At 41.6% G+C, this 24,425-nt stretch overlaps 1 protein-coding gene across 1 annotated transcript in view; it reads right to left on the reverse strand.

Moving 5' to 3' along the window:
* arhgap22b (Rho GTPase activating protein 22b) overlaps window positions 1-24,425 on the reverse strand; it is a 42,223-nt gene that overhangs the window by 11,394 nt on the left and 6,404 nt on the right. Inside the window, exons 2-4 of the mRNA XM_028568590.1 lie at window positions 20,202-20,401; window positions 14,761-14,848; window positions 244-372 (exon numbers count right to left, since the gene is read on the reverse strand). Coding sequence (XP_028424391.1) covers window positions 244-372; window positions 14,761-14,848; window positions 20,202-20,401 — 417 coding nt within the window. The remainder of the gene's footprint in view (window positions 1-243; window positions 373-14,760; window positions 14,849-20,201; window positions 20,402-24,425) is intronic.

Consider the following 24,425-nt stretch of genomic DNA (forward strand, 5'->3'; position numbering starts at 1 on the left):
TATCGGAAATGTAATCGAATCGAGACCTTGTAAGTCGGAATCAAATCAATGTAAGAAATCATTGCCCACCCTGCTTGGTGCTGGGTTATTTCGGTAGGTATTGAGTACCGATATCCAGCCGTAATTAGAACAGCCTTGAGTTTTAATTGTCCCCCATTCCTATGAGGTCAGACGAGCTCGAGGATGAAAGTCTGTCTGTGTTTTTAAAACTGATCGCGTTTCAGTTCAAAGGTTTGGCCTCACCTCCTCCAAACGGCGCCCAGATGACCCGCCGTATGGCCTTGACCCAGTCATCCATGTCAGTCTGGGAGTTTGCCATGAGCAGGAAGGACTCATGGCTGATCGGGGCCCGGTCCTTCTCTCCTGTCCCACCTGGACAGACAAACGATGGGGAGGAAGGAGACAGGAGGTAGGGTTGAGTACACCAGTGATTGCAAATATGTATTTGCCAGAACACTGGCATTTCTTATAGAACTAAACCAGTGGTATGTTGATGAGCGTCTGCTAAACTAAACCAGTGGTATGTTGATGAGCTGACATATATTGTATCTTTTCCATACATTATGTCCCAACCTTTTTTTTTTTCTTTTTTTTTTTTTTTGCTGACAATATGGCAATGATCGCATAAAGGTCAGGAGGTGTCGGGCCCTGGGGTTGATAATCCATTCATGTGTTTTTAATACAGTTTGCTACTTTGCTTATTGGTGGTGGTTAACCTAACAGTCCTATTGGACACTCTAGACAACAGTTAAAATGGTGTTGGCAAGATAATAACATCCAAACAAGATGTAAATCTTGCATCCTCATCATCATCAAATTGAAATACAGCACCGCACAATATTTAAATTCAGAAATTGATGCCTGAATTTAGTTCAACAATGTTCTTTTTAATAACTTTGTTTAAAGACTTTTTTGGGGGGCTTTTGGCCTTTTAGTCAAGAGGACAGATGAAGACAGGAAAGTGAGAAGAGAGGTGGGGGGATGACATATTTGAAAAGGTGTACACTAACAATATTTGGTATTTTACCTTGAAATTAGCAGTTACAAAAGAATATTAATATTTTTGTTGTATTAACACTGAATTAAGTGAATTTTATACTGCTGAACACAAGAATTATCATCCAAGTCTGTACCTGTACTGTAGCTGATTCTTTTTTGGGCTTTTTAAAAACTTTTATTTGAAAGGATAGATGAAGACAGGAAAGGGGGGGAAGAGAAGGGGAGAAGGAACATGCAGCAAAAGGCCAGGGGCCGGACTCGAACCTGGGCCGCTGCAGTAAGGACTGAGCCTTAGTACACCAAAAATCAAATAGGGTTGATTCAGATTAAAACCAATGTGCTGTAAAGGTTTCTCACCACTAGATGGCACAATTGTCCTGTTAGGCATTCTCTGCGTTTGTACTTACTGTAATTACTGTATGGCATCAGTTTACATTTCATTCAGTGCATTAAGCTGCTTGGCACTGTGATCCAGAGCAGCTTTCAGTGAGTGCACAAGTCGAGGTAGCCTAAACTTTTTAAATTTTCACACATGCCTCACTAAACACTGTGAAACACGATCGACCGCTACATAAAAACCCCATTAACACCATAGAGCGCAAATATATCGTATTATCTTGAACCCATCACCTTCGCGCATTGACTGTTTTCTTCTGCTTGCACGTTTAAATAATCTGGGACATAATGTCATCTGTTTCCCTGAGCCATTTGTGTCGGATGGTGTTGTTGCCACAGTCCCAGTCATTGTTGTCCCAGTCATTTAGCTGCGAGGAGGGAATCCAAATATAAACAGCGGTGCCATAAAGCTAAGTGCCATTGTCACCCAGCTTTGCAAATTCACACTGTCATGACGAACAACGCTGTGGTCTGTCTTCAGATGTGCCCCAGCGCGGTGGAAATAGTGAACTGAAGATATAGCCTTATTTGATATTTTGCCCTCATTAATGCATAGAGTCTGCGTATGAGAATATGCACAATATTATCTAAATGACTGCTCCAGTTTTCCCTCAGGAAAAGAAGTAAATTAAAAGGGTCATTTGAAGGAAAAAAGGAGAGGTCACTTAGACATTAAGGAGCCTTGGCACATCGAACACTTCCTTTATAATCAGTCAGGCCCTGATAACACACAGACATGCGCGGCGCACACACACACACACAGACACACACACGTACACGCACAGAGCCACTTAAAATCAATCCCGACATAGCCGACAGACAATAAAAGTATTGGAACATCCAAGCCTGGCTGGATGAGGAGTACAAAGTTCCTATTTGGAGCCAATTAAGATAACACTGACTGCAGGCAAATGTTAAACTGAGTTTTCCTCCCAAAGTCTCAGGATCAATTTGATTTCCACGCGATGATCATCAGACAGGCGTTGACATTTTAGCCAAGCTTAAGCCTGTTGAGTCTCTGACATTTAAGAACTGAAGCTATAATTCTTTACAATTATAGCTCCCTAAAATGTCTGACTGCTCGTAGACGCTGCTGAATGGGAGATGTGGACAGGAAAGAAGGCAGGAAAAAGAACCGGTAATTCTGAAAAGTGCTGAAATCCTTTCTGATGTCACGATGGGAGCTTTTTTAATTGCTAACATGAAGAGAGAGAGGGCCGTTCTGAGTATGAGAAGAAGAGATGTAATGCATCTTTTGATGTTTGATCGCCCTCAGTGGTCCTCAGTTCTTAAGCATCAATCGTCTTGCAGCAAAAGCATCAAACCTTGTTATTTCAACAAAGATGGAACTATTATTTTGTTAGCATCAGGGCTGCAACTAACGATTATTTTTACTCTTGATTAATCTGTAGATTTTTTTTCTCGATTAATCGCTGAGTTGTTTGATCTGTAAAATGTCAGAAAATGGTGAAAAATGTTGATCAGTGTAAGCCCAAGATGACATCCTCAAATGTCTTGCGTTGTCCAAAAAGTCCAAAAAGTTTTAAAAACACATTCAGTTTACTGGCATAAAGGAGTAAAGAAACTAGACAATATTCACATTTAAGAAATTTCATAGAAAATGACTCGATTGCAGTTAATCGATTCTCAAAATAGTTGGCGATTAATTTAAAAGTTGAAAACTATTCGATTAATCTTTGCAGCTCTAGTTAGAATTCAACAGCCATAAATTTTTGATATTGTCCCAAGTTACTTGAAAATTGTAATTAACTACTCTACTCATTGAAAAAGTATAATAAAATAACTCAACAGCAAAAATAATTAATGACATTACTTGTACATTACTTTTATTAGCAACCAGGAGCATGTGTTTACTGACCATCAACAGCTAGCTTAACGTTAGCCCCGCTAACTGCACGAAGCAGTACCGTCCGATCCTCACAAGATGCGAAGGTTATACACCCTCCACCCCTGAACAAAACTAGATTCCTGAACGTAGGTTTACTTAGCGTTAGCAAGCCAGCTAAGAACACTCAACATGTACAAGGAATTGGCGAACTGTAGAGTGAACTTCTTTTGGTAGAAGATGCCACTGCGTCAAGCTAACAGTCTCTAACGCTACTGAACGCACATAATTGATATCAATCCTACTGAAAAACAGAAAACAAGCAGATACATCAAAGTACCAAGTTTACTAAAAAAGCGGTATCAATTTTTACATGTAAGTATAAATGTTGTTACACTACTTTTTTGTATTAGTAAGCTTTTAGTGCTAGTGAAACTTTTTTTTTTACCGTCAAGCTGCCTCCCCCTGTTTCCAGTGCATGCGTATGCTAAAGCTAATTGTGTCCTTGCTGTAGTTTCCTTTCTAGCGCACAGATGGTCTTCTCATCTAACTCTTGGCATATTTCCCAAAATGCCAAACAATTCTTTTAAAACATTTCATTTTAGTTTAGTGTTTTTTTTTTAGAGGTTCTTCAAGTTGTTGAGGTTACAGTGTTAAAGACAGATGTTTTTTTTCTTACAGTTTAGCATTTAGCAGCAGCTGTCTTTAACCACTCTTCACGCGGATCACGCAGTTTATACACCGTTTGGTGTGTCGGTGTGTCTCATGTCCTTCAGGCCAAGTGCTCTATTAATAATGCGACTGATGGTTGGGCGCTATGAATTGTGTGGGGATCAACTTTATATGACCTCTGTGCTGCTTATTATTAGGAGAGAGAAAGAGAGAGAGAGAAGCCAATAGCATTCTAGCTTGTGCGTCTGAGAGAATTCAAACATTGTTGCTACTTTTGTATTGTTAGTTGATAGACAATCAGCATTTCAGGATTTCTGCTCAGCTTGTTGAACCCTTCACTGGCATAACAATTTCACATTACGAGGTTTTTTAACATTAATATGAGTTCCCCCAACCTTTTCTATGGTCCCCCAGTGGCTAGAAATGGTGATAGGTGTAAACCGTGCCCTGGGTATCCTGCTGAAAATGAAAGCTCAGATGGGCCGTTTTGGAATCTGCTTGTTATGAGGTCATAACAAGCAAGATTACCTCCCCTTTCTCTGCTTTGCCCGCCCAGAGAATTTGGCCAACCCATGAGAGAGAGACATCATGGCTTTCAAACGAGAAAATTGGCAGTTGGTCAAGGCCACACCCCCACCCTCCACCTTGCCCCTCCCACTCTCCTCCTCAATAGCATCAGACAGAAATGACACATACTAAGGAAAGCTCATTGTGGGACTGACTCTAGTGGCTGTAATTCTGCACCAAGGCTGAATTTCAGGAAAGAGACTTCAGATACAGTATTAGGGGACCACTAAGGTCTATATAAAAGAGACTTCAGATACAGTATTAGGGGACCACTAAGGTCTATATAAAAGAGACTTCAGATACAGTATTAGGGGACCACTAAGGTCTATATAAAAGAGACTTCAGATACAGTATTAGGGGACCACTAAGGTCTATATAAAAGAGACTTCAGATACAGTATTAGGGGACCACTAAGGTCTATATAAAAGAGACTTCAGATACAGTATTAGGGGACCACTAAGGTCTATATAAAAGAGACTTCAGATACAGTATTAAGGGACCACTAAGGTCTATATAAAAGAGACTTCAGATACAGTATTAGGGGACCACTAAGGTCTATATAAAAGCATCCAAAGAGCACCATGTCATGGGACCTTTAAGACTGTTTTCACGAGTAGTATGACAAGCCATTTTGGAACTTAACTACTCAAGCTTACAAACCACTTTTTACACTTATCTTAACTAAATGTAATATTCTAGAAAGGATACATTTTGCAGGACGGTGATGGTAACTTGATTATAGTGAAAAAAGCTGTGCAAGAAACAATAAAAAAGGGAGGGAAAGAGTACAAAATCGAAAAAATACTTATAAAAAAAGCAATGCAAATACACAAACTTTATTGGCCAGACTAAAGATACTCATGGATAACCTCCCAGTGAATACTAAACCACAACCAAAGACCCCTGGCCTTACAGCTGCTCTTCAGATCTGACCTCATGTTTTTCATCCAGCTGTGGACACAACAAGCTCCCACCACAATATAATACTGCGTGTGATACAGTATGCGTACAGTAGACACGGAACCAGACATACTGTATTAGTAACTGTGTGCAGCAGACCCATCAATCCTGCAGCTACAGTATCTGTAAATAAAAGTAATCATTAGCTGCTAAGAAAGATTTTGTAAGTCACCAGATGATAACAATTTTCATATCAGGGTACTTCCTGCCTTGCTAAATAGATACCAAGATCAAAGTTGCAATACATCTTAAAAAAAGAAGAAAAAAGAATATGCTGAAGAAAAAAGAATATGTCTGAACCTAAAGTACGTTGCTGGATTGGAATTATTGAACCAAATACTTCACTTTTTTATGTTTAGTGACAATTCATCCACTTCTGCAGAAGTACATGTAAGTGGGTTACCGCAAAACTGTACATACAAAGCCAGTCTGCTGTCTATCTGTGTCTTGTTTATTCATAGAAAATTGAAAATAAATCATCCTTTTAAGAATAGATTTAGTTTGAAAAAGCCATAAAGAAGAGGTTGCATATCTGAGCTCCCATCAATCTCAAAGGTACTCACGCGCTCCACTCCAGCCTCTACAACACGAGTTCAAAATCCCCAGCATCTGTTTCCCGTTACCTTGGAGATGTTTTTTCTTCAGTCTGTCCGGCTTGCAGCACACCGGCCCCATGTCTGAGTGAGCCGCAGCTGGGACTAACTCCGGCTCTGGCTCCGGCTCTGGCTCCGGTTCTGGCTCCGGCTCTGGCTCCGGCTCTGGCCTAAAGCTGCAGCATGAAGCGGCTTCTCCGTCAGCGCTTTGCCCGCTTGGAAGCAGATCAGTACGCAGGTAGCACTGACGGCCAGAACCTGCCAGTGAGGCATGCTCGATTGCCAGCCGAGACAAAACTCGTCAAACGAGTCCCCCTTCTTACCCGTCACTCATTTGTTGCGTCCATTCATTCGCTCTTTTCTTCCTGTTTCTTTCATTCAACAGTGTGGGCAGCAGGTTCGTTCCCTCAGCCCCCCTGGGGAGAAGCAAATCCCTGAGGAGGAGTGGAACAAGGCTCTTTCTCTCTCATTCTGCCTCTCCCTCTCTCTCTCTCTCTCTCTCTGTGTGTGTGTGTGTGTGTGGGTGTGTGTGGTAGCAGAGAGATGGGCTGTCCTCCAATCTTTGCCAAACAAACTTGTATACACACACAGACACACAAAACAGACAATAGCCATCAATGTCTGTGAGATGAAGGCAGAAGTGTAGACTTCGGATTCTTCCCATTTGTTCCACGATCATACAGAACCGTATGAATGGAATATTCTCTTTGCACTTTTGCCACTTTCTATCAATGATTACTATAACCCAAAATTGACCCTGCTGTTCACAGGAAGTCTGAGTGTGGCTCTGTCTATTTCTTGAAAATGCCACTTAGCCTAAGCTTATAAAGTGCGTGTAGGTGATGCGTGCTTCAATACAATTCTGTAGTCCTCATTCTCCATTTTATCTGTTTATGAAGAGAATTTTTTCTTAAAAAAAATACTAGCTGAGACACGCTAACAAAACATTCGACATGGTTAAAGAAAGCACATTCTCCAGGCTCTATATCTTCATCTAAACTAATTAAGCAAAGACATGCCTTTTTAAATATTAACCAAACAGAGATAGAACCTGTCTGAGGTTGTTTTTTTTGGTTCTTGTCAAAATAATCTGCAATTGAAATATATTGTGGACCTAGTTATTCTTAGCAAATGTTTTGGCCACCACCATACCTGGACTGCCTGTTCCAATTATTAACATTTTTATTCAAACAAGATAGAAGAAAAGCCATGACGGCACTGCCTTCTCTGTTTTGATTAATCCTCACAGCAACAAAGATGGAGGCTAAATTAAATACTGTACAGAACAGCAATCTCACACAATATGAACCATTATAATACATTAAAGATATATTAAGCATCTCTTGTTAAGTTTCAGTGCGACCACAACATTCTTGAAATTGTTTGTATTTACAGTAATGTATGTTTATTATCCCACTGACCCACATTTACAGTGTAATATTGGTACCTATGGGGGGTTAAAGCGTGACTGTCGGTGTTTGTATATACACTGCAAAAAGTCTTAAGTCATGTAGTCTAATATCAGCCACCAGGAGTAACCAGTATTTTCATGCACAGTTACAAAACGTAAAGCAGAAAGTAGTGCAGCTTTAAGATAAGATCTTAAAAGTAATAGTTTGACATTTGCGGGACATTGGTGCATTTGATTTCTTGCTAAGAGTTAGATCAGTGGATTGACACCACTCTCACATCTATACTGTGAGAAAATTTGCGTTTTTAGGATGGAGAAGGTATGACCCGCCCTACTCCGCCTCTGATTGGCTAGTACTCGTTGCCTTAGTTGGTTGGATTGGTTAGGTTTAGGCATGAAGAGTGAGATTGGTAAAGGTTAGGGCAAGAATATCAGGGTAAGCCAATCGGAGGCGGAGTAAGGCAGAGTGGGGCGGGACATGCCTTAGCCGTCCTAGGAAACGCAAATTTGTGTACAGCCAACAAGCTTAATTTAGCACAAAGACTGGAAGCAGGGAGAAACAGCTAGCCTGGCTCTGGCCAATGTTTTCCACCACCTCGAAGTCTACTTATTAACACATTATATCTTGTTTAATTCATACACAACCTGAAATGTAAGCTACTGCTAGCTGTTTATCCCTGTGTTCAGTTTTTACGCTAGTTTAAGCTAATCCCCTGCTTGCTCTAGCTTGGTATTTTAGCGTACAGACATGAGAGTAGTATCAATTTTCTCATCTAACTATCAGCAAGAAAGTGAATAAGTGTATTTTACAAATTGTTGAACTATGTCCTTTTTAATAGAACAAGAAAAAAGTCACTCTCCCCTTGGATGCATCTAAAATCAGAATATCCGAGAATCTTAATGTGACATTTTTCTTTAAACCTCGCTATTTGTCCATATATGCGTCTTGCAATGCTTTTTAAATGGCTATGGTTCAAAACCTGGCTACAAACAGACCCAATGAGGATTACCATAATAGCCAACATGTAGTTGTGTTAATATTACAGATGACAGTGGGCAAGGGTAACAGTAACCGTGTGAACTCGGACGTGGGCTTGTTGTTGCTCATCGGTACAATAGCAATTTCTAAAACGCAGAAAAATCCTGCGTGTGTTTGTGAATGCATGGACAGTGTGTGGACTGCCTAAATGGCTAGTCCACCATAATGAATTAGCAGAATCTGTCACGTTTGCACAGGCACAAGTGTGTTTTGTGTGTGTGGGCTGTTTTCCAGATGGCTTAATTGCTTCACACTAACCACAAACGGAGGGCTTATAGCCTTGAGTCAGACATTAAATACAAAGAATATTTTAGAATACCCGGTTATTTGCCCATTTCCTTCATGCCTACAGGCTTCGAGACAAGCTCAGTTCAGACTGTCTTTGTTTGGGTGCACTGCTCGCTCTGTCTGGACTACAGATAAAAAAAAAAAAAAAAAAAAAAAAAGCACGGTGGGAGTCCCAATTTTTAATTGCTTGCATGTTATTTCACTCAAATGCCAAGAGGAAATTACGAGGAGCAGTGGGGTTGAGTTTTGGGCTTCTTTTGCTTCCACTGAGCAACATTTAGAACTGACTGCCAGGAGAACGGTTATTGTGGTGAATGTGTTGTGGAGATTTTTATTCTGGATATGACCCTGAAATTGTGTTTCCATGACACATTATGAATGCTAACTACTAAATGATGATTTCACATTTTTTTCTACATTTATTCAATCAGTTAGGATGCTGTTCTTTTTCCCATCCCTCAATCTGCTTCATAGACAAGGCCTGTAGGTAAAGCCATAGCCGTGGAAATAGAAGTGCACTGGAGACGGTTTAACACAACATGACGTGTGTGTGTGTGTGTGTGTGTGTGTGTGTGTGTGTGTTACCTGTTTTACTACATTCGTGGGGTCCAAAAACCGGGGACTACAGTATCCTTGTGGGGTCTGCACAGCCTCGTGGGGACCAAAATGCTGGTCCCCACGAGTTTAAAGGGCTGTTTGAGGGTTAAGACTTGGTTTTAGGATTAGGGTTAGAATTAGGTTATGGTTAGGGTAAGGGTTAAGGTTAAGCATTTAGTTGTGATGGTTAAGTTTAGGGTAAGGGGCTAGGCAACGCATTATGTCAATGATATGTCCCCACAAAGATTGTGATACAGACTTGTGTGTGTGTGTGTGTGTGTGTGTGTGTGTGTGTGTGTGTGTGTGTGTGTGTGTGTGTGTGTGTCAGGGGTTCAGCATCTTGCTATCTGTCTTGTATCTACCTTTTGCAACAGGGCTGGGTACTCCAGAATAACACGCACGTCTAACAAAAGCAAAGCCCATCAGTCAATGACATGGCCCAGATGAACAGCCGAGGTCTCTGGACGCCTTTTGAAGGGCAGGGCTACAATTACAGTCGACAAAAGAGTGCTGAAAGTGAGAGAAACCCAGCAGCTTCATTTCTGCGCTGGTCTGACCTCAAATCGATGGTTTATCATCAGTCTGGGAGTCTATAATCTGTTAGCAGTATTGCCTCTTAGATGTGTGGTTTCCTACTACTTGGTTTCAAAGGCGCAGCTACTGTACTACCGCTATTGCCAGGCATTTATTGTGCGCTAAAGTGCATTTGTCCAGTCTCCTTAAGCATAACATTCACTAAGTTATCTGTAGTTCTATAATTGTTATTAAGGGCCTGTATGGAAAGAATTAGAAAACGATGAAGAAAAGAGGGAATGCTTTGCATTTTTTTTCTTCTCCTGAAGGGAGGGTAGTGTAACAATTTTGTTTACAGGGCAGGGGAGGTTCTTTGTCATTTGTTTTTTTATTTCCACCTCCCCTTAGAATGAATACATTTAAACTCTGTGCTTCTGCTCCTCCTCTACATATTTGTCTTTAAAAACATAAATAAGTCCTTATGTATCCACCAGAGACATGTCAAAAATGTCCCTTAAACAGTCCCTATGTCTTTAAACAAACACAAGCAGAATACATGCAGACACACTTTTATACCTTTCTGTGGACACATTTGTTTCTAAGACCTTCTAGCAAGAACTGACAATTTAAGCTACTGTAATATGACGAGGAGCTGGGGATCATATCACCAACGCTGTGAGATCCTGTTTTTTATTAAACCATTAAGAGTTAAGGATTCATGTACAAGGACTTATCGAAGAACCCTTAACCCTTAACCACTCTTCTCCTTCATCAATGATGGCTGAGATGTCCGTGAGTGGCTGTTTTTTCATTGGCCAACAGTAAAGACTCTTTGCTTTCCTATTAGAAGTGAATAGCATATAAGAGCGGATGGCATTTGTGTAAAAGAGCTTCGGTGCTTGTTGCTGATTAGGGTTTCCAATAAGCTGCCGTCTCCCTGTTTTTTTTTTTTTACGTCTTTTTTTTCTCTCATTACGGTGGTATCACCAAGACGGTGCCAATGGTGGTCGCCAGCGTGATTCGATGATCATTGTTTTGACTTTGTTTTTGTTGTAAATTCAGTTTTCTGCTGCCATTCCCTAAGTACTTTCACCGTAATGAGTCCATGAACATCAGGGCAACAACACCAGCGCACTAAATTCCCACTTTTCTGGCATCTTCCGTGGATTTATTGGACATTTTTATCAAAAGAGCGTTAACTGTGGCCCGTGCAGTGAATGGCAGGAGAAGGAGACAAGGTAAAAGGGCCGGTGTGCTATTTGTGCTCTCTGCCCTTTCCTTCCCTCCCATCTTGCCTCTCAGCATGCTAGCTCTGTCCGTAGAAACTCAGCGGGCTTCTCACCCCTCTGCTATGTTTACTTTGCTATAAACCGAACACACACAGACTCACAACCCTGTCGACCATTCCAAACACAGGCAGAGACCTACCGAGCAAACAGTCCTCTAATGAGAGTGATAAAGAGAGCCAGGAGATTGTACTACGCTACCAGTGAGCTCAGCTGCCGGTTTGAAGGGGTGCAAATCGCAAGTTTTAATCACGGTACATTATTCTATTCTATGGATTCTTTGGACAACGATACGATATTTGCTGACATCACCAAGTCTGCCACGATACGAATTTGATGCAATTCACGGGCCCGTGTTCGAAATGAGACAATATGTGCCCATTTCACACAATCGGTTCCACTTATATCAACTCACAAAAAGCAACTAAAAAAAGGATTTGACACTTTTATTTCTGAACTCCTCCAGCCATTTCAATGAAAAACGTATTTTTTTGAATAAAAAAACAGTAAATATAAAGTGGGAATTTCAAAATAAAGGTACATCTTAAAGATATGTACTCGGGGCCCTTTGCTGCATGTCAACCCCTTTCTCTCTTCCCTTTGCTGTCTATCTGCACTATCTAATGAAAATAAATAAATAATACAATCGATATTCTTTTACTTTGCGCCAATGATACTGAGCCGTTGCTCATTGAATCGACATATCGATCCAGATGGATGTAGCGTTGCACTCCTGCTGTGTTGCAGTTTGGATTGCCCATTTGGACTTGATTTTGAGAATAAACTAGTAGTTTTATAGAGGTGTCATGGTTACAGCCCCTCAAAGGCTTCCACTACGGTGGCCGACAGGGGCAAACGCACTGCAACGTAAAAAAAAAAAAAACCACAAGCAATCATCAAGCATCTTCATTAATTTGACAACACATGCGGCGCATTTAGCGAAAACGCTGCAAATACACAAACGATGCAAAATGAAAAGCACACAAACCCCGAAAACAAATGCAACAGAAAATCGCTGCGGTGGCCGAACCCAAACTTAGCTCTTAGTATCTCCATCGTTCTAGCCACTCCAATATTATCTTTGGTCTTGTTGCTTTGTCTGTCGCGTTGTCGTTTTAATTCTCTTTTTTTGCTTCTCTGGCGAGTAATCTCCCGGATGGCATTCGTCACAGTGCCACTGAGTGTAAAAGGGCGAAAGGCGGAGGTATGTCCCTCTTTGGCCAATGTATTTTAAAGATGGAGGCGCTACATGCCGGCCGTCACTCGAGCAACTCGCCCATATGTATTCTGAATGATTCTAAATGGCAGATTTGAGAATTACGAGAATACTTATATTAGTTGGTGGAAGTGATTACACGTGAATAAGCACATATTTGTCAAAGAACAAATTTTTTTTATTGAAGAAGAAGAAGAATCAACTAAAAAAATGACACAATGTAGGTTTAAGTTGTGTTTTTGCCCCTTTCAGGCCACCGTGTTCCACTGATGACTTTTTCTTTTCTTTTTCTTTATATGCCTCAACGTGAGTCAACACGGTCAAGAGTCAAAACATCACACGTACGAACACACTTCAAGACACGTACAAGCAAGTGCTGTATTGAGTCAAAACTTGAAGGGCTGCATGAGGTCAGTCGAACCAGATTGTTCAGCCGCAGGCAAAGCCTCTATATGTTAGCTGTGAGTGTAACACGTGGAGCTCGACGGCCCACTAACAATCCTGAGATCTCCAGTCGCAGAGCAGCTCCCACATGATGGAGTGCCTATTTTATTTTCTATTTATTTGTTGGTACTTCTCTTGCAGAAATTGGCTTTCGCAGCTAGAGGTGGAACACTGGTACGTGACATGTCAGCAGCTCTGCCAAGGTAAGGAGATTGGCCACCACAGCGACAATTCCTTAGCTAATAGTGCTCTCTGCTGTCTGAATACAGAATAGCCACCGGAGGATACCTTTAATTATACTGTCTGTTTAAAACAGGATGGATGTTTTTAAAGCAGTACAGATAAGAACCAGTTTCCTTTCAGATCATGATCACAAATCCAAGAACACAGCATACACAATGTGTCTCTTATTATGTTTCTCAACTGTGGTTCCATCTTTATATTCGCTTGTATGTGTTTTTTTAGACACTTTCAATAAGGAAATATTGCAGTGTTGGGTAACACTTTACTTGAAGGTATCTACATAAGAATGACATGTCATGGTCACTTGACACTGTCATGACACATTAACCATAACTATAACTTGTCATGACAAAAACCAGATGACACTTACTAAAAGAAGCGTTATGTCATAAAGGTTAATGACTTGTTTATAATGTTTATTAAACGTTCATGACAGTGTCATGTCACTCTTATGTAGATACCTTCAAGTAAAGTGTAACCCGAGTGTTGTTGCTTCATGCATCACTTAAAAATCACATTTTTGGGAAATGCCTCCTCTATACCAGCTAGGGTACCTCTCCATAGGTGTTCTTCTACTGTTTATGGTGTAAAGATTCTTTCTATCTTCAACTCGTTTTAATGTTCTTTGTAATGTGCTGTGTTAGGCTGTTCTCATGAACCATTGGTACAAATAGCTACGAAAAGTGATGTACTGCAATTGGTATGTATTCCACGTATTTATTGCTGTATGCACCGCCACCACATTGACTGCTGCTGTATAAGAGCACCCTGGTCTGCATAGGGAGGAAGTCAGGGTGGATGGGTGCCTCATAAAACACAAGGCTTTCAAGCGGGGGAGCGGAGTTGTGTCCGGGGGTTGGGGGGGGAACAAAAGACTTTCACCCAGGAAAGGTGTGTTCATTTCCCGGGAGTTCTACTTAAGGGGGCCGGTGTTTTTTAATACAAACCACAATCTTCTGTCTAATCTTAACTAGTCTTTTTGATGCCTAAACGTAACTGTTGCCGCCGCATGACGCTCACCTTTTGTCGGCCGTTGCAGTTGAGTTACCTTTTCTCAGCTAAAGTTAACTGTTAAGACCGCTAAAGTTTTAACTGTCATGTGACCGGTCGTCATGTGACCAGCGCAGGCTATTATACTTGTTCATGAGAATGCGTTGGCTGCATGATGACTGTTGACAATGTTGGCAGGTCTTTGATTTAACTCTCATTTGACCTGCATTTATAACCACCACTTCCACATTGATATTCCAAATAAGATCTGAAAGTTATTAAATTTGCATTGTGCCTGGATTATTCATAATCTAAGATAAAGCGTACACAGTGAGAATACAAGATATGTGGTAAGACTTGAAGGTATCTTAATAAGAGTGACATGACAGTGTCATGAACACATGACACTGTCATGACACATGAACCCTAACCCTAACTTGTCATGACAAAAACCTAATGACACTTAATGACAGAAGCGTCATAAACGGTTATGCCTTGTTTATGTTTATGGCACGTTCATGACAGTGTCATGTCACTCTTATGTAGATACCTTCAAGTAAAGTGTAACCAGATATGTTGAAAGATGAAGATGAAGTCAAATGTACACTATAGCAACTTTTATAGATGTTAAGCCGAATCAAGGGTAAGAAGTGAAGATGGTGGAGGAAGAGGAGGAACACGAGGCGCTAGTGGGTCTTACCGGGTACAATCTCAAACAGGTGTCTTCCTGGTTCGTCCGGGTTCGCTGTGAGCTCGTTGACCTGGCATCCCTGCAGAGGTATACAGCCCTGAAATACACAGAGAGAGAGAGAGAGAGAGAGAGAGGCATTCAAATAACTATATAAATATATTATTACCATATATGTCTTTTTAGCTTCACAGCTTTTTTCCTCTTTAAATTACTTCAATGGAAGATGTTTTTTAGGGGGCAATATACAGTCACCTGATGTTTGTGTTCTCTCAGTTTAAAGGTCTCTAAGAAGGTTTCTTACCATCCGGCGAGTTTGTGTATATAATTGATCTGTATCAAGATGAACAGATCTGGGACAAAAAAGTTGGGAGTTCCGTATATATACTTTTGTAGATACAATAATCTTTTAATATCATGGAGACCACATTTGCAGACCCAGTAGTTTAATTAATAGAAAATAATCACAATTATTTAATCAGATATTTTGTGTTCAGCCCTGACTTAGTTTCCTCCGTACGTGCCTTGTGGCCTTTCTTTCTTCCTCCCTCCCTCCTCCTTCCTTCCTTCCTTCCTTCCTTCCTATCGCTCCCCTCTTAACCCCTCTAAAATTGTAAGCGGCCACTCCTGTGATTGAACAGGGACCCAGACAGATTATCAGAATACATTATCCAGATCAATACCCATTACGCCCGGAGAACGGAGGCCAAGTGAGCTGTGAAGAGATGCCAGCATCTGTGGGTCTGCCCCCGTTAATCTGCACACTGGCATCCTCCATCAAACTGGGAGGAGAGTCTTCCAAAGCGCTTCAACCAGAGGGCCCGGCTGTCGCCAACATTAGTCGCCATGGCAACAAATGGAAGGGGTTGGGAGCTGTGGATGGATGGCGAACAGGGGCAGGGCAGGAACCAATGTGGGGGGGGGGAGCTCCCAAGGGGGTTATGTGCTCGGAATAACACGAGTAAGCTGGCCGAGGATGAATGAATAAGGAGGCAAGACGTCACCCGAGAACACAAATCACAGGGGCAAGCAGTGTTAGCTGGAAATGTAGGATAGTTTGTCCTTTTCTACGCCTTAGTTTGGGGACCGAGTGAGTTTAGAGCACACATTTTGTTGCAATTCATTTGAAACTACATGCATGAGCCTTTAACAAGCCCCAAACAGATGTGGACACGCCCAGTTTAACCTGGTTTGCACATAAATGCCAATCATCATCCCGGGCCAGAGCACCAGCCTGGACCTCTGATGACTCGTTCTCTCTTTGGCAGCGCCCTCCCCCAGTACCGAAGCACACAAGTATCACACCCTGCTATTGACTGGTACCGTGTGTGTAAAGGCCTTAAATTGAGGCACATAAACCACCTCAGATACTGCTTTTTTTAACACATGCCACAAACCTCCGGCCAAGTCTTTCAACAGCTGTCCTCCTCACATATAAACTAGGGCTGAACGATTTTGGGGGGAACTAATTGCGATTTTCCTGCCAGATATTGTGATTACGATTCAATTTGCGATTTCGTTTTTTAGCTTACATATTGCACCTTTTACGATCATGTTAAATAAAGTCATAAAAAATAAATTAAAGATCCACTGAAAATAGGACATTTCTGTGTGGGATGTGGGGACATAGGGCTGACCCCTACTTTTTAATGAACCAGCAATGTGCTGTTCTTCTCACAGAACTTTATTTTAAATTGTAGTCAACATCCCATTTTTTCTGAAAAATGTACAGTGCCGTATGTTCAGACTGAATTTGTCTAAAATCTAAAGCGTAATAAAAGTCTAAAACACATAGAAGTCAGGGACCGAGTCGGAATTGTCATCCCATGGATTCAACATGCTTTTTAGATCAATTTATAAATCCTATACATATTTTGGTTTAGCAATTAGCAGCCTAAGATACCAAGTCTTGGGTTTACATTGTTTACTCAAAATGTATACATCCTACCACATTTTTACCAACCATTAAAAAAAAACCTACCAATCAGAGCAGACTGGGCTTTTCTGGAGGGGAGGGGGGTGTTAAAGAGACAGGTGCTAAAACGGAGCATTTCAGAGACAGAGGGCGAATACAGACATGAGAAAAATAATGTGTTTGTTTTAACATTAAAGCATGAAAACATGTTCTTGTAGAACACCAAAATACAAGTATGAACCTGAAAAATGAGCATGATATGTCTCCTTTAATCTTTTTTCTTGTTTTTGGTGTCATTTCAGTGTTGACTTTAGGGTTCTTGTGCTGCATTTGTCATTGAAAAAATTATGAGCTGTATACAGTTTACCATATAAAAGAGCCATCTTTCAAAAGAGGTAGACAAAAAAATCATTTTCCTTTTAAATTCTTATAATTAGACTGATCCCATGGTTCCACATCTGCTATACAGGAAGTATCCAGTTTCTTTTATATTCATAAAGAAAGAACTGCGTAAGTCACATAGCTGAACAAGAACAGTGCGCCACTGAACTGAACCTCCATCGACTGATAATTGAAGAGAAAAGACGCCATAGTTGATTGACAGGCGGTCTCTAAATCCAAACATGACATTAACAGCATTTAGCAGGCAAAACAAGATGTCTCACCACTTTAAAAGTTGCATTTTATTTTTGTTTTTAATTGCAGCTGAAGACTCATTATGTATTTCAAGCACTAATGATCCCATGTGTTTTTCTGTTGCCTGAAATAGAAATCGATTGCCCAGTAAGTGAAGTCCATTTGTTCTGCAGTGGATTCACCCCCTACATGATGAAAAGAAAAAGAAACATGTATAGATCCTGCGTCGGTGTCGCCTTCCCTTCGACCAATTATCACATCTTTTCATCTCTGTAGGGGGGGGTGGTCTTGTTCTGTTGCGGCGATTTGCCTACATACCCTCCCTCCCTCCCACAAAAAAATCCCCTCCACTCCCAGCCTCGTATTTCCTATCGATTAGAAAGATGAGAGGGAGGAAAAAGGGCAGAATGACACCTTCTCACACATCCGGGGGTGTGTGTGTGTGTGTGTGTGTGTGTGTGTGTGTGTGTGTGTGTGTGACTTGAATCCACTGGGAATTGAAAATCAATACAGGCTGGATGGGTATTGACAAGCTCTGATTAAAGACAGTCTGTCAAAGCCTTCAGTCAGTTTTTCCCCCACAGAATGGAGACTGCGAGAGCGGAAAACGGTGTGTGTGTGTGTGTGTGTGTGTGTGTGTGTGTGTGTGTGTGTGTGTGTGTGTGTGTGTGTGTGTGTGTGTGTGTGTGTGTGTGTGTGTGTGCGCTGACTAAAAGACTGATAGCAGACAGCTGCTGCCTACATTAAACCAACAGCAGTCACGCAGAGTGAAGAAATCAATAAAAGTGTCGGGATTTTAGCCAGGAATGTAAAGAGATGATTATTATTATGCTCCAAAGGGTGTGTGTGTGTGTGTGTGTGTGTGTGTGTGTGTGTGTGTGTAGCCCTGCCTCTTCTGTCTTTTGTTGTTGGATTACACCATCGCCTCATGTTACGACTTTGTAAGCCTGTCAGCTGCGTTGACTGTCCACCCCGTCACCTTTTATATGACTGGGAGGTCAGTCCAGGCCAGCTACCGTATTGCCTGTGGACTTCAATCAGAATCATGATGGGGAAAATGTGAGTCAGCACCTGGTTACAAAAGACGTTCACCATGAAAGAAGCAATGGGATCGATTAGAGATTCTACTCTGTAATTATTTTAATGACGGTGAACTAATGGAGGAGGAAACCCGGCTGTTTGTGCTAATGCACCAAGATGTCTTGTGAGAGTGTTGAGTCATCGTCACCACTCTGTATTTCCATCTGATCTCAGAAATGAAAAAAAAAAGAAAACGTACAATAGTATTGTTGGAAGAGCACTTACTGGTGTTATTAGTTAGTCTGTTTACTCCATGCCATTTTTTATCCTTGTGGCCCTGATGTCTTCAGCTACTGTACATGGAGAACTGCAGATGTAGGATATGGAGTTTAGGCTTGGATTACTGTCCCTTTACCTGGCTGCAGTTTGTTGCATTGTGCTATGGCCACTAGCAAGGTAGCCCACTTAAAGGTCCCATGACATGCTGCTTTTTGGATGCTTTTATATAGACCTTAGTGGTCCCCTAATACTGTATCTGAAGTCTCTTTCCCGAAATTCAGCCTTGGTGTAGAATTACAGCCACTAGAGCCAGTCCCACAATGAGCTTTCCTTAGGGTGTGTCATTTCTGTGTCTGTAGTTATTGAGGAGGAGAGAGGGGGGGCAAGGTGGAGAGTGGAGGTGTGGCCTTGACCAACTGCCATTTTTCTCGTTTGAAAGCCATGATGTCTCTCTCTCTTATGGGTGGGCCAAATTCTCTGGGCGGGCAAAGCAGAGAAAGGGGAGGTAACCTTGCTCCTTATGACCTCATAAGGAGAAGATTCCAGATCGGCCCATCTGAGCTTTCATTTTCTCAAAGGCAGAGCAGGATACCCAGGGCTCGGTTTACACCTATTGCCATTTCTAGCCACTGGGAGACCATAGGCAGGCTGGGGGAACGCATATTAATGTTAAAAAACCTCATAAAGTGAAATTTTCATGCAATGGGACCTTTAAAACAACACTAAAGCACTTTTCCGCTTCGGTCCCCCTACAGGTTGGAAGCGGGAATTGTCCATTGCCGCTGTCGTAATGTCTCATTATGTCTCATTCGAACTACACATCCGCTTCCTGATCAGGCAAACTTGCATAGTGCGGTTATTGCCGATAGAGGGCTGCAAAGCGAATGCAGAAGTGCCGTTCATCCTGTTATGAGTTGATGAACCGCTTAAATGATTTTGGAAACATTATTTCAAGGTACATTTTACAAGGTACACAAGTTTGCCAGATCGTGTAGCGGATCTGTAGTTTGAATGAGACATAAGAATAACGGTAATGGTAACAGTAATGGACAATTCTGCTTCCAACCTGTAGGGGGACGGAAGTGGAAAAGTGCTTTAGTGTTGCTTTAAGGCCCCGATCAGATAAATTGTGTTTTAGCAGCCTGCGGTGGATTTTGTAATTGTTTCGTTTAAGATTTTGCGTTGCTGAGCACCTCACATTTTTTTGCCTGAGTGCCCTGAACGCCTCGAGGGTAAAAAAAAAACTTCAACTCAGAGCCGATTTCGAAAAATCTGTGGCATTCCCTTTAAATGTAATATTGAGCTCCAGATATTTAGGAGAAAATAAATATAATTATGCTGCTTATTATGATTGATAATCAGATACAATCATTCTTCAAATTTCCATTGCAGCCTCTCTCAACGCTCTCCGACTCGTTGTACTGCAAAAATCCATCAGTCCTCCAGAGAGCGGGAAGCTGCACCACAGGGGCCAAGATAAAACACTTCCATTTGAATTGTGTAAATGTAATCACACAAGCCAAAGAACGGGGACTCAGCCAGGTTTGACTTTCACCACCCTGTCAGTGTATTCCACTGTGACCGCACATGGCTGACGTATTACCTGTGGTTTGGTTTCTTCCTCGTCTTTGTAGAAGAAGAGCTGATCCGAGCGCAGCACAAACCAGCGCAGCTGCCAGTTCTTCATGATGCTGCGCTGCTTCTTCAGCCAGCCAGCTTTCAGCGCGCCTTCCTGGAGGCTGGGGGATGCAGACCGGCATGGTCCCTGCGACACCTCGCCCATCACCATGCTCTTGGACCTGGCTGCAAACACACACACACACACACACACACACACACACACACACACACACACACACACACAAATTAAGCATTTTTATTCTACACAAGCAGGCAGAAAGTGAGGGGCTGGGTGGGTTTAAAAGGGGATGGAATTGGTTGCTTTACTTGATATATTTGGTCTCGTGTCTTTTCATTTTCTCCCTGATAGAAGCTTGTGTTATCCCTCATTGTGTATGCTGTATGCACACATGCTCTGCGAGGCTCTTTGGTTCGTGAACACACACACAACACAACCTTCTGCCCCCAGGCACCGACGCCTTTAGATGAAAGGGGGAGTGGGACTGAAGAGAGGCAGCAGGCACAAATAATAACAGAAAGCAGACACACACATACACACACACATACACACACACATACACACAAATAGGCATAGCCTTAGGTGACAGTAATTCCCCCCTCCTTCCATTTCAGAGGTCCTTGGGAGAGACTTATTGTGTGTTGCCACAGACCAACACAACAGCAGCTCTTTCAGCATAGATAATAAGACCACATGGGACTGGCTGGCTGACTGAACCCTTCTCAACAAACGTGTGTAACCTGAGCTAGGTCAAGGACAGGTTTAAAAGAGAGGGGGTGTCTGGCTGCTATATAGCCGTGTATCAGCGTGACATCAGGTTTGTCCCCAATGGGCTACTCATATTGTCCTTGTATGACATAAGCTGTGGAGAAAAAAAATTGATTTAAGATTGTGGGGTGTATCTTGTTTGACAATACAATAATAATATTGCATCAGTTGACTTTTTTAGGATGCATCAATGTAAATTGTGTATTTTTAAGCATGGTCCATCAGTTGAGGATACATTACATCACTTAGAAAACTGGTTGAAGAGTTCAAGGTCCTATACAGCGATCAAAAGACCACAGAGCTACGACCATAGACTGTAAAAAAAAAAAGTGGACGTAGCAGCAATGACGTCACCCATCGGTTTGTGGACTGCCATTTTGAAGCCTCGAGTTTGGCCATTTTGCTGTCACCATCTTGGCTTTTTGAAAGCGGACGTGACCATGTTTGATTAGACGGTGATGCTGGGGAGGATGACGCGACCGGGCCAGTTTTGTTTATGGTTGCAATGGCTAAGCTAAAAGCTAAAGAGGGAGCGTTTCCGATTTTCAACTCTTCTGAAGCAAATCATCAAGCGGAGATTTACAGGCGGGTAAACGCGGACCTCCGGTACTGCCGCCATTCATCTGCATGTTCGGCAGCACAGAAAATTTTCGCCTAAAGTTACCCGCTAACGCTAGCAATAGCTAGCTACCTAGTTGGCAGCACGCTTAACAAGACATTTTAGCTTTGACGAAGTGAAAACCCACAATGAGAGAGTCAAAGTTTAAGACGAAAATACGGACAACACCCAAAAACAAGTTCACGGGTTATTTTGATATACCCAGTGCTAGGTTAGCATTGCTAAGCCTCTGTCCTGATTGACAGGTTGGCGTGTAGCCACGCCGTAAAGCATCCCCTACTTTATCATCTATTTAAAAATGAATGGGACAATAATTTACCAAATGAACATTGTGCTGTATTGAAAAAGACTTACAGTAAGAGTAGCGATTGAGGCCATAAACTAAATATAAAAACGTTTACTAAGGTAATAAATCAAGTGAGAAGTAGGGTCATTTTCCCTTAGACTTTTATAGACCAGTGGTGGCGCCCCCTTGCTTAAGGCACTTCCGCATTGGCGTCACTTTTCAGACCCGGAATCTATTATTTTATATGTCTATGGCTAAGACGAGAGCCAAATTCTGGTCAGGCAAACAAGGCAAAGCTATTTGATGATAATGTATAATTTATGAGAAATCAATTGTGCAGACATCCTCCCTGCTGCTGTGCATTTAGTGGCATACTCACGCACACACACACACACACGCACACACACACACACACATACACGCACATGCACCCACGTGCGCACACACACACACACACACACACACACACACACAGAAATGATCAATGTTCAGATGTCAGAGGGAAGAAGGGGATGGATGAATTGGAAGGGGGAAGAAAATCAATGTGTATTCTTTTTTATTGCCTCATCTTTCTCTCTACAGCAAACATATAGCCTAAAGGACAGGGCTCACGTCATTTGGATTTCACGTCACAGTCTTTCCTGGCAGCCTTTAAAGCCTGTTGATCCTCAGAGATGTGCTGAATGATGGATGGAAGGATTATTTCTAAAGAAAAGGTCTACATTATTTTGAGCATATTTCCAAAGTGGAAAGTTGTATGTTCATCACCAGCATGGAAATTCAAAGCATTGTTTTGTGTAGGATCTTCACGTGTGAAACTACTTTATGTATTATTTACATATTAATCATCATACACATTTCAATTTGCCAAGTGAAAACTGTCACCTTGTATTTAATTAAATAAAGGAAACCGTAAAAGTAACATACTGTAAATGTTATTTTACTATGTATCCCTTGGACGGTGTGGATCTCGTCAGATATAAAAGGTTATTAAATAAACCAGCAATTACAGCAGCAGCTTTAATTAACCTGATATTAGCTAATTTGCCAATTTGTTAGCCAATGGCTAATTATTTAGTTGACCAAATATATCACTTCAAAGCAACATATATTTATTCTCTCTTCTTTTAGCTCTATTTTGGTCTCCGCCAACTCCTGAGAAAAAATATATCTGGCTCTTTAGCTGCTAAATGCTTCACTATGTTCACACACTAGTTGCTAACTTAAGCTATCTGCTGTTCGGTGCTGGGCCGGTAGTGTATAGTGTATATCAGAGCTTTTTGCTGCTACCTGCTGCGACTGGAAACACGATGGACGCGGTGAGACTCAACCAAAACAGTAAATGTGTCCAAAACAATGACCTTAATGATGCTAAAATGCTCTGTAGAGCTGAATCGGGTGATATCTTGGTTCTCCACTATGAGCAATACCTTTCACATTACACATAGCAATTTAAGAAATTGTTGACATAAAAATATTGATTCAAAGTGTCAACCTAAATCTCCCCAGATCCAGTGGTCTAATACGTTCATCGAGGAATCTCTTTTCTAAGATTATTTTTGGGGCTTTTCTGCCTTTAATGGACAGAACAGCAAGGTGAGAAAGGGGAGAGAGAGAGGGGGGGAAGACATGCAGGAATTCGTCACAGGTCGGACTCGAACCCAGGACCTCTGCGTCGAGGCATAAACCTGTATGTAAACACAAGGTAATTTTCGCGCGTTCATACTACTCGCTACAGCGTAAATTCACACGCAATCACAAGGTAATGTAAGTCAGCTAAAAAGCGAGTATGCGTCTTGATAGCACGCCAAAAATGGCATACGAACTGGCGTGTCATACATACGCCACATATTGAGATCAGTCTGCTCTACCATCTGCACCAACCCGGCCACATCGAGGAATCTTAAAATCAAATTCCCCAAGGTATATGTTATTTGTGACTGACTGTGTGTAATATCTGGTCTTGTTTGCTTTAATGATGATCACTGTGGTTCTATGAGTGGTTCTATGTTTAATTTATTGTGCAGGATGGTTTAATCCAGGTTTTTATCGTTTGTTGACTAAACAGACTTAATCCTCCTTTTCCAAGTAATGTTTTAAAGCTTTAGTGCGTTTTTTTTTTTAAATATTAAACGTTCAAGCCATTGCCAAATGAATTGCTACAAAGTTAATTAAGCCTATCAGCTCCACACAACTCTCTCTGTATTTCTCAGCATGGCTATGTTCAGAAGATTGTGTCGTCAGGGGACTTTCGAAGATAATTACCTCTTCTGAAGAGTCCATCATGTGTCTTTAATCCTCCATGTCCTCCTTGGCTACAAGTAACTGTGTGGAGGAGTGGTGGAGTCGTGTGCACGATTACATTGTCATGTGGATGCAACAACAGTGGTGTTGTCATTACTTAGAATTCCTCATGGGGGGGCGACAGAAACTACGTACTATGGCTTTAATAGATATTCCTCCCTTTTATTTTGTTCCCCCCACTCCTGATCTATTTCTCTATATACCCTGTCTC

The sequence above is a fragment of the Perca flavescens genome, chromosome 21 (assembly GCF_004354835.1).
Source record: "Perca flavescens isolate YP-PL-M2 chromosome 21, PFLA_1.0, whole genome shotgun sequence".
Classification (NCBI taxonomy): Eukaryota; Metazoa; Chordata; class Actinopteri; order Perciformes; family Percidae; genus Perca; species Perca flavescens.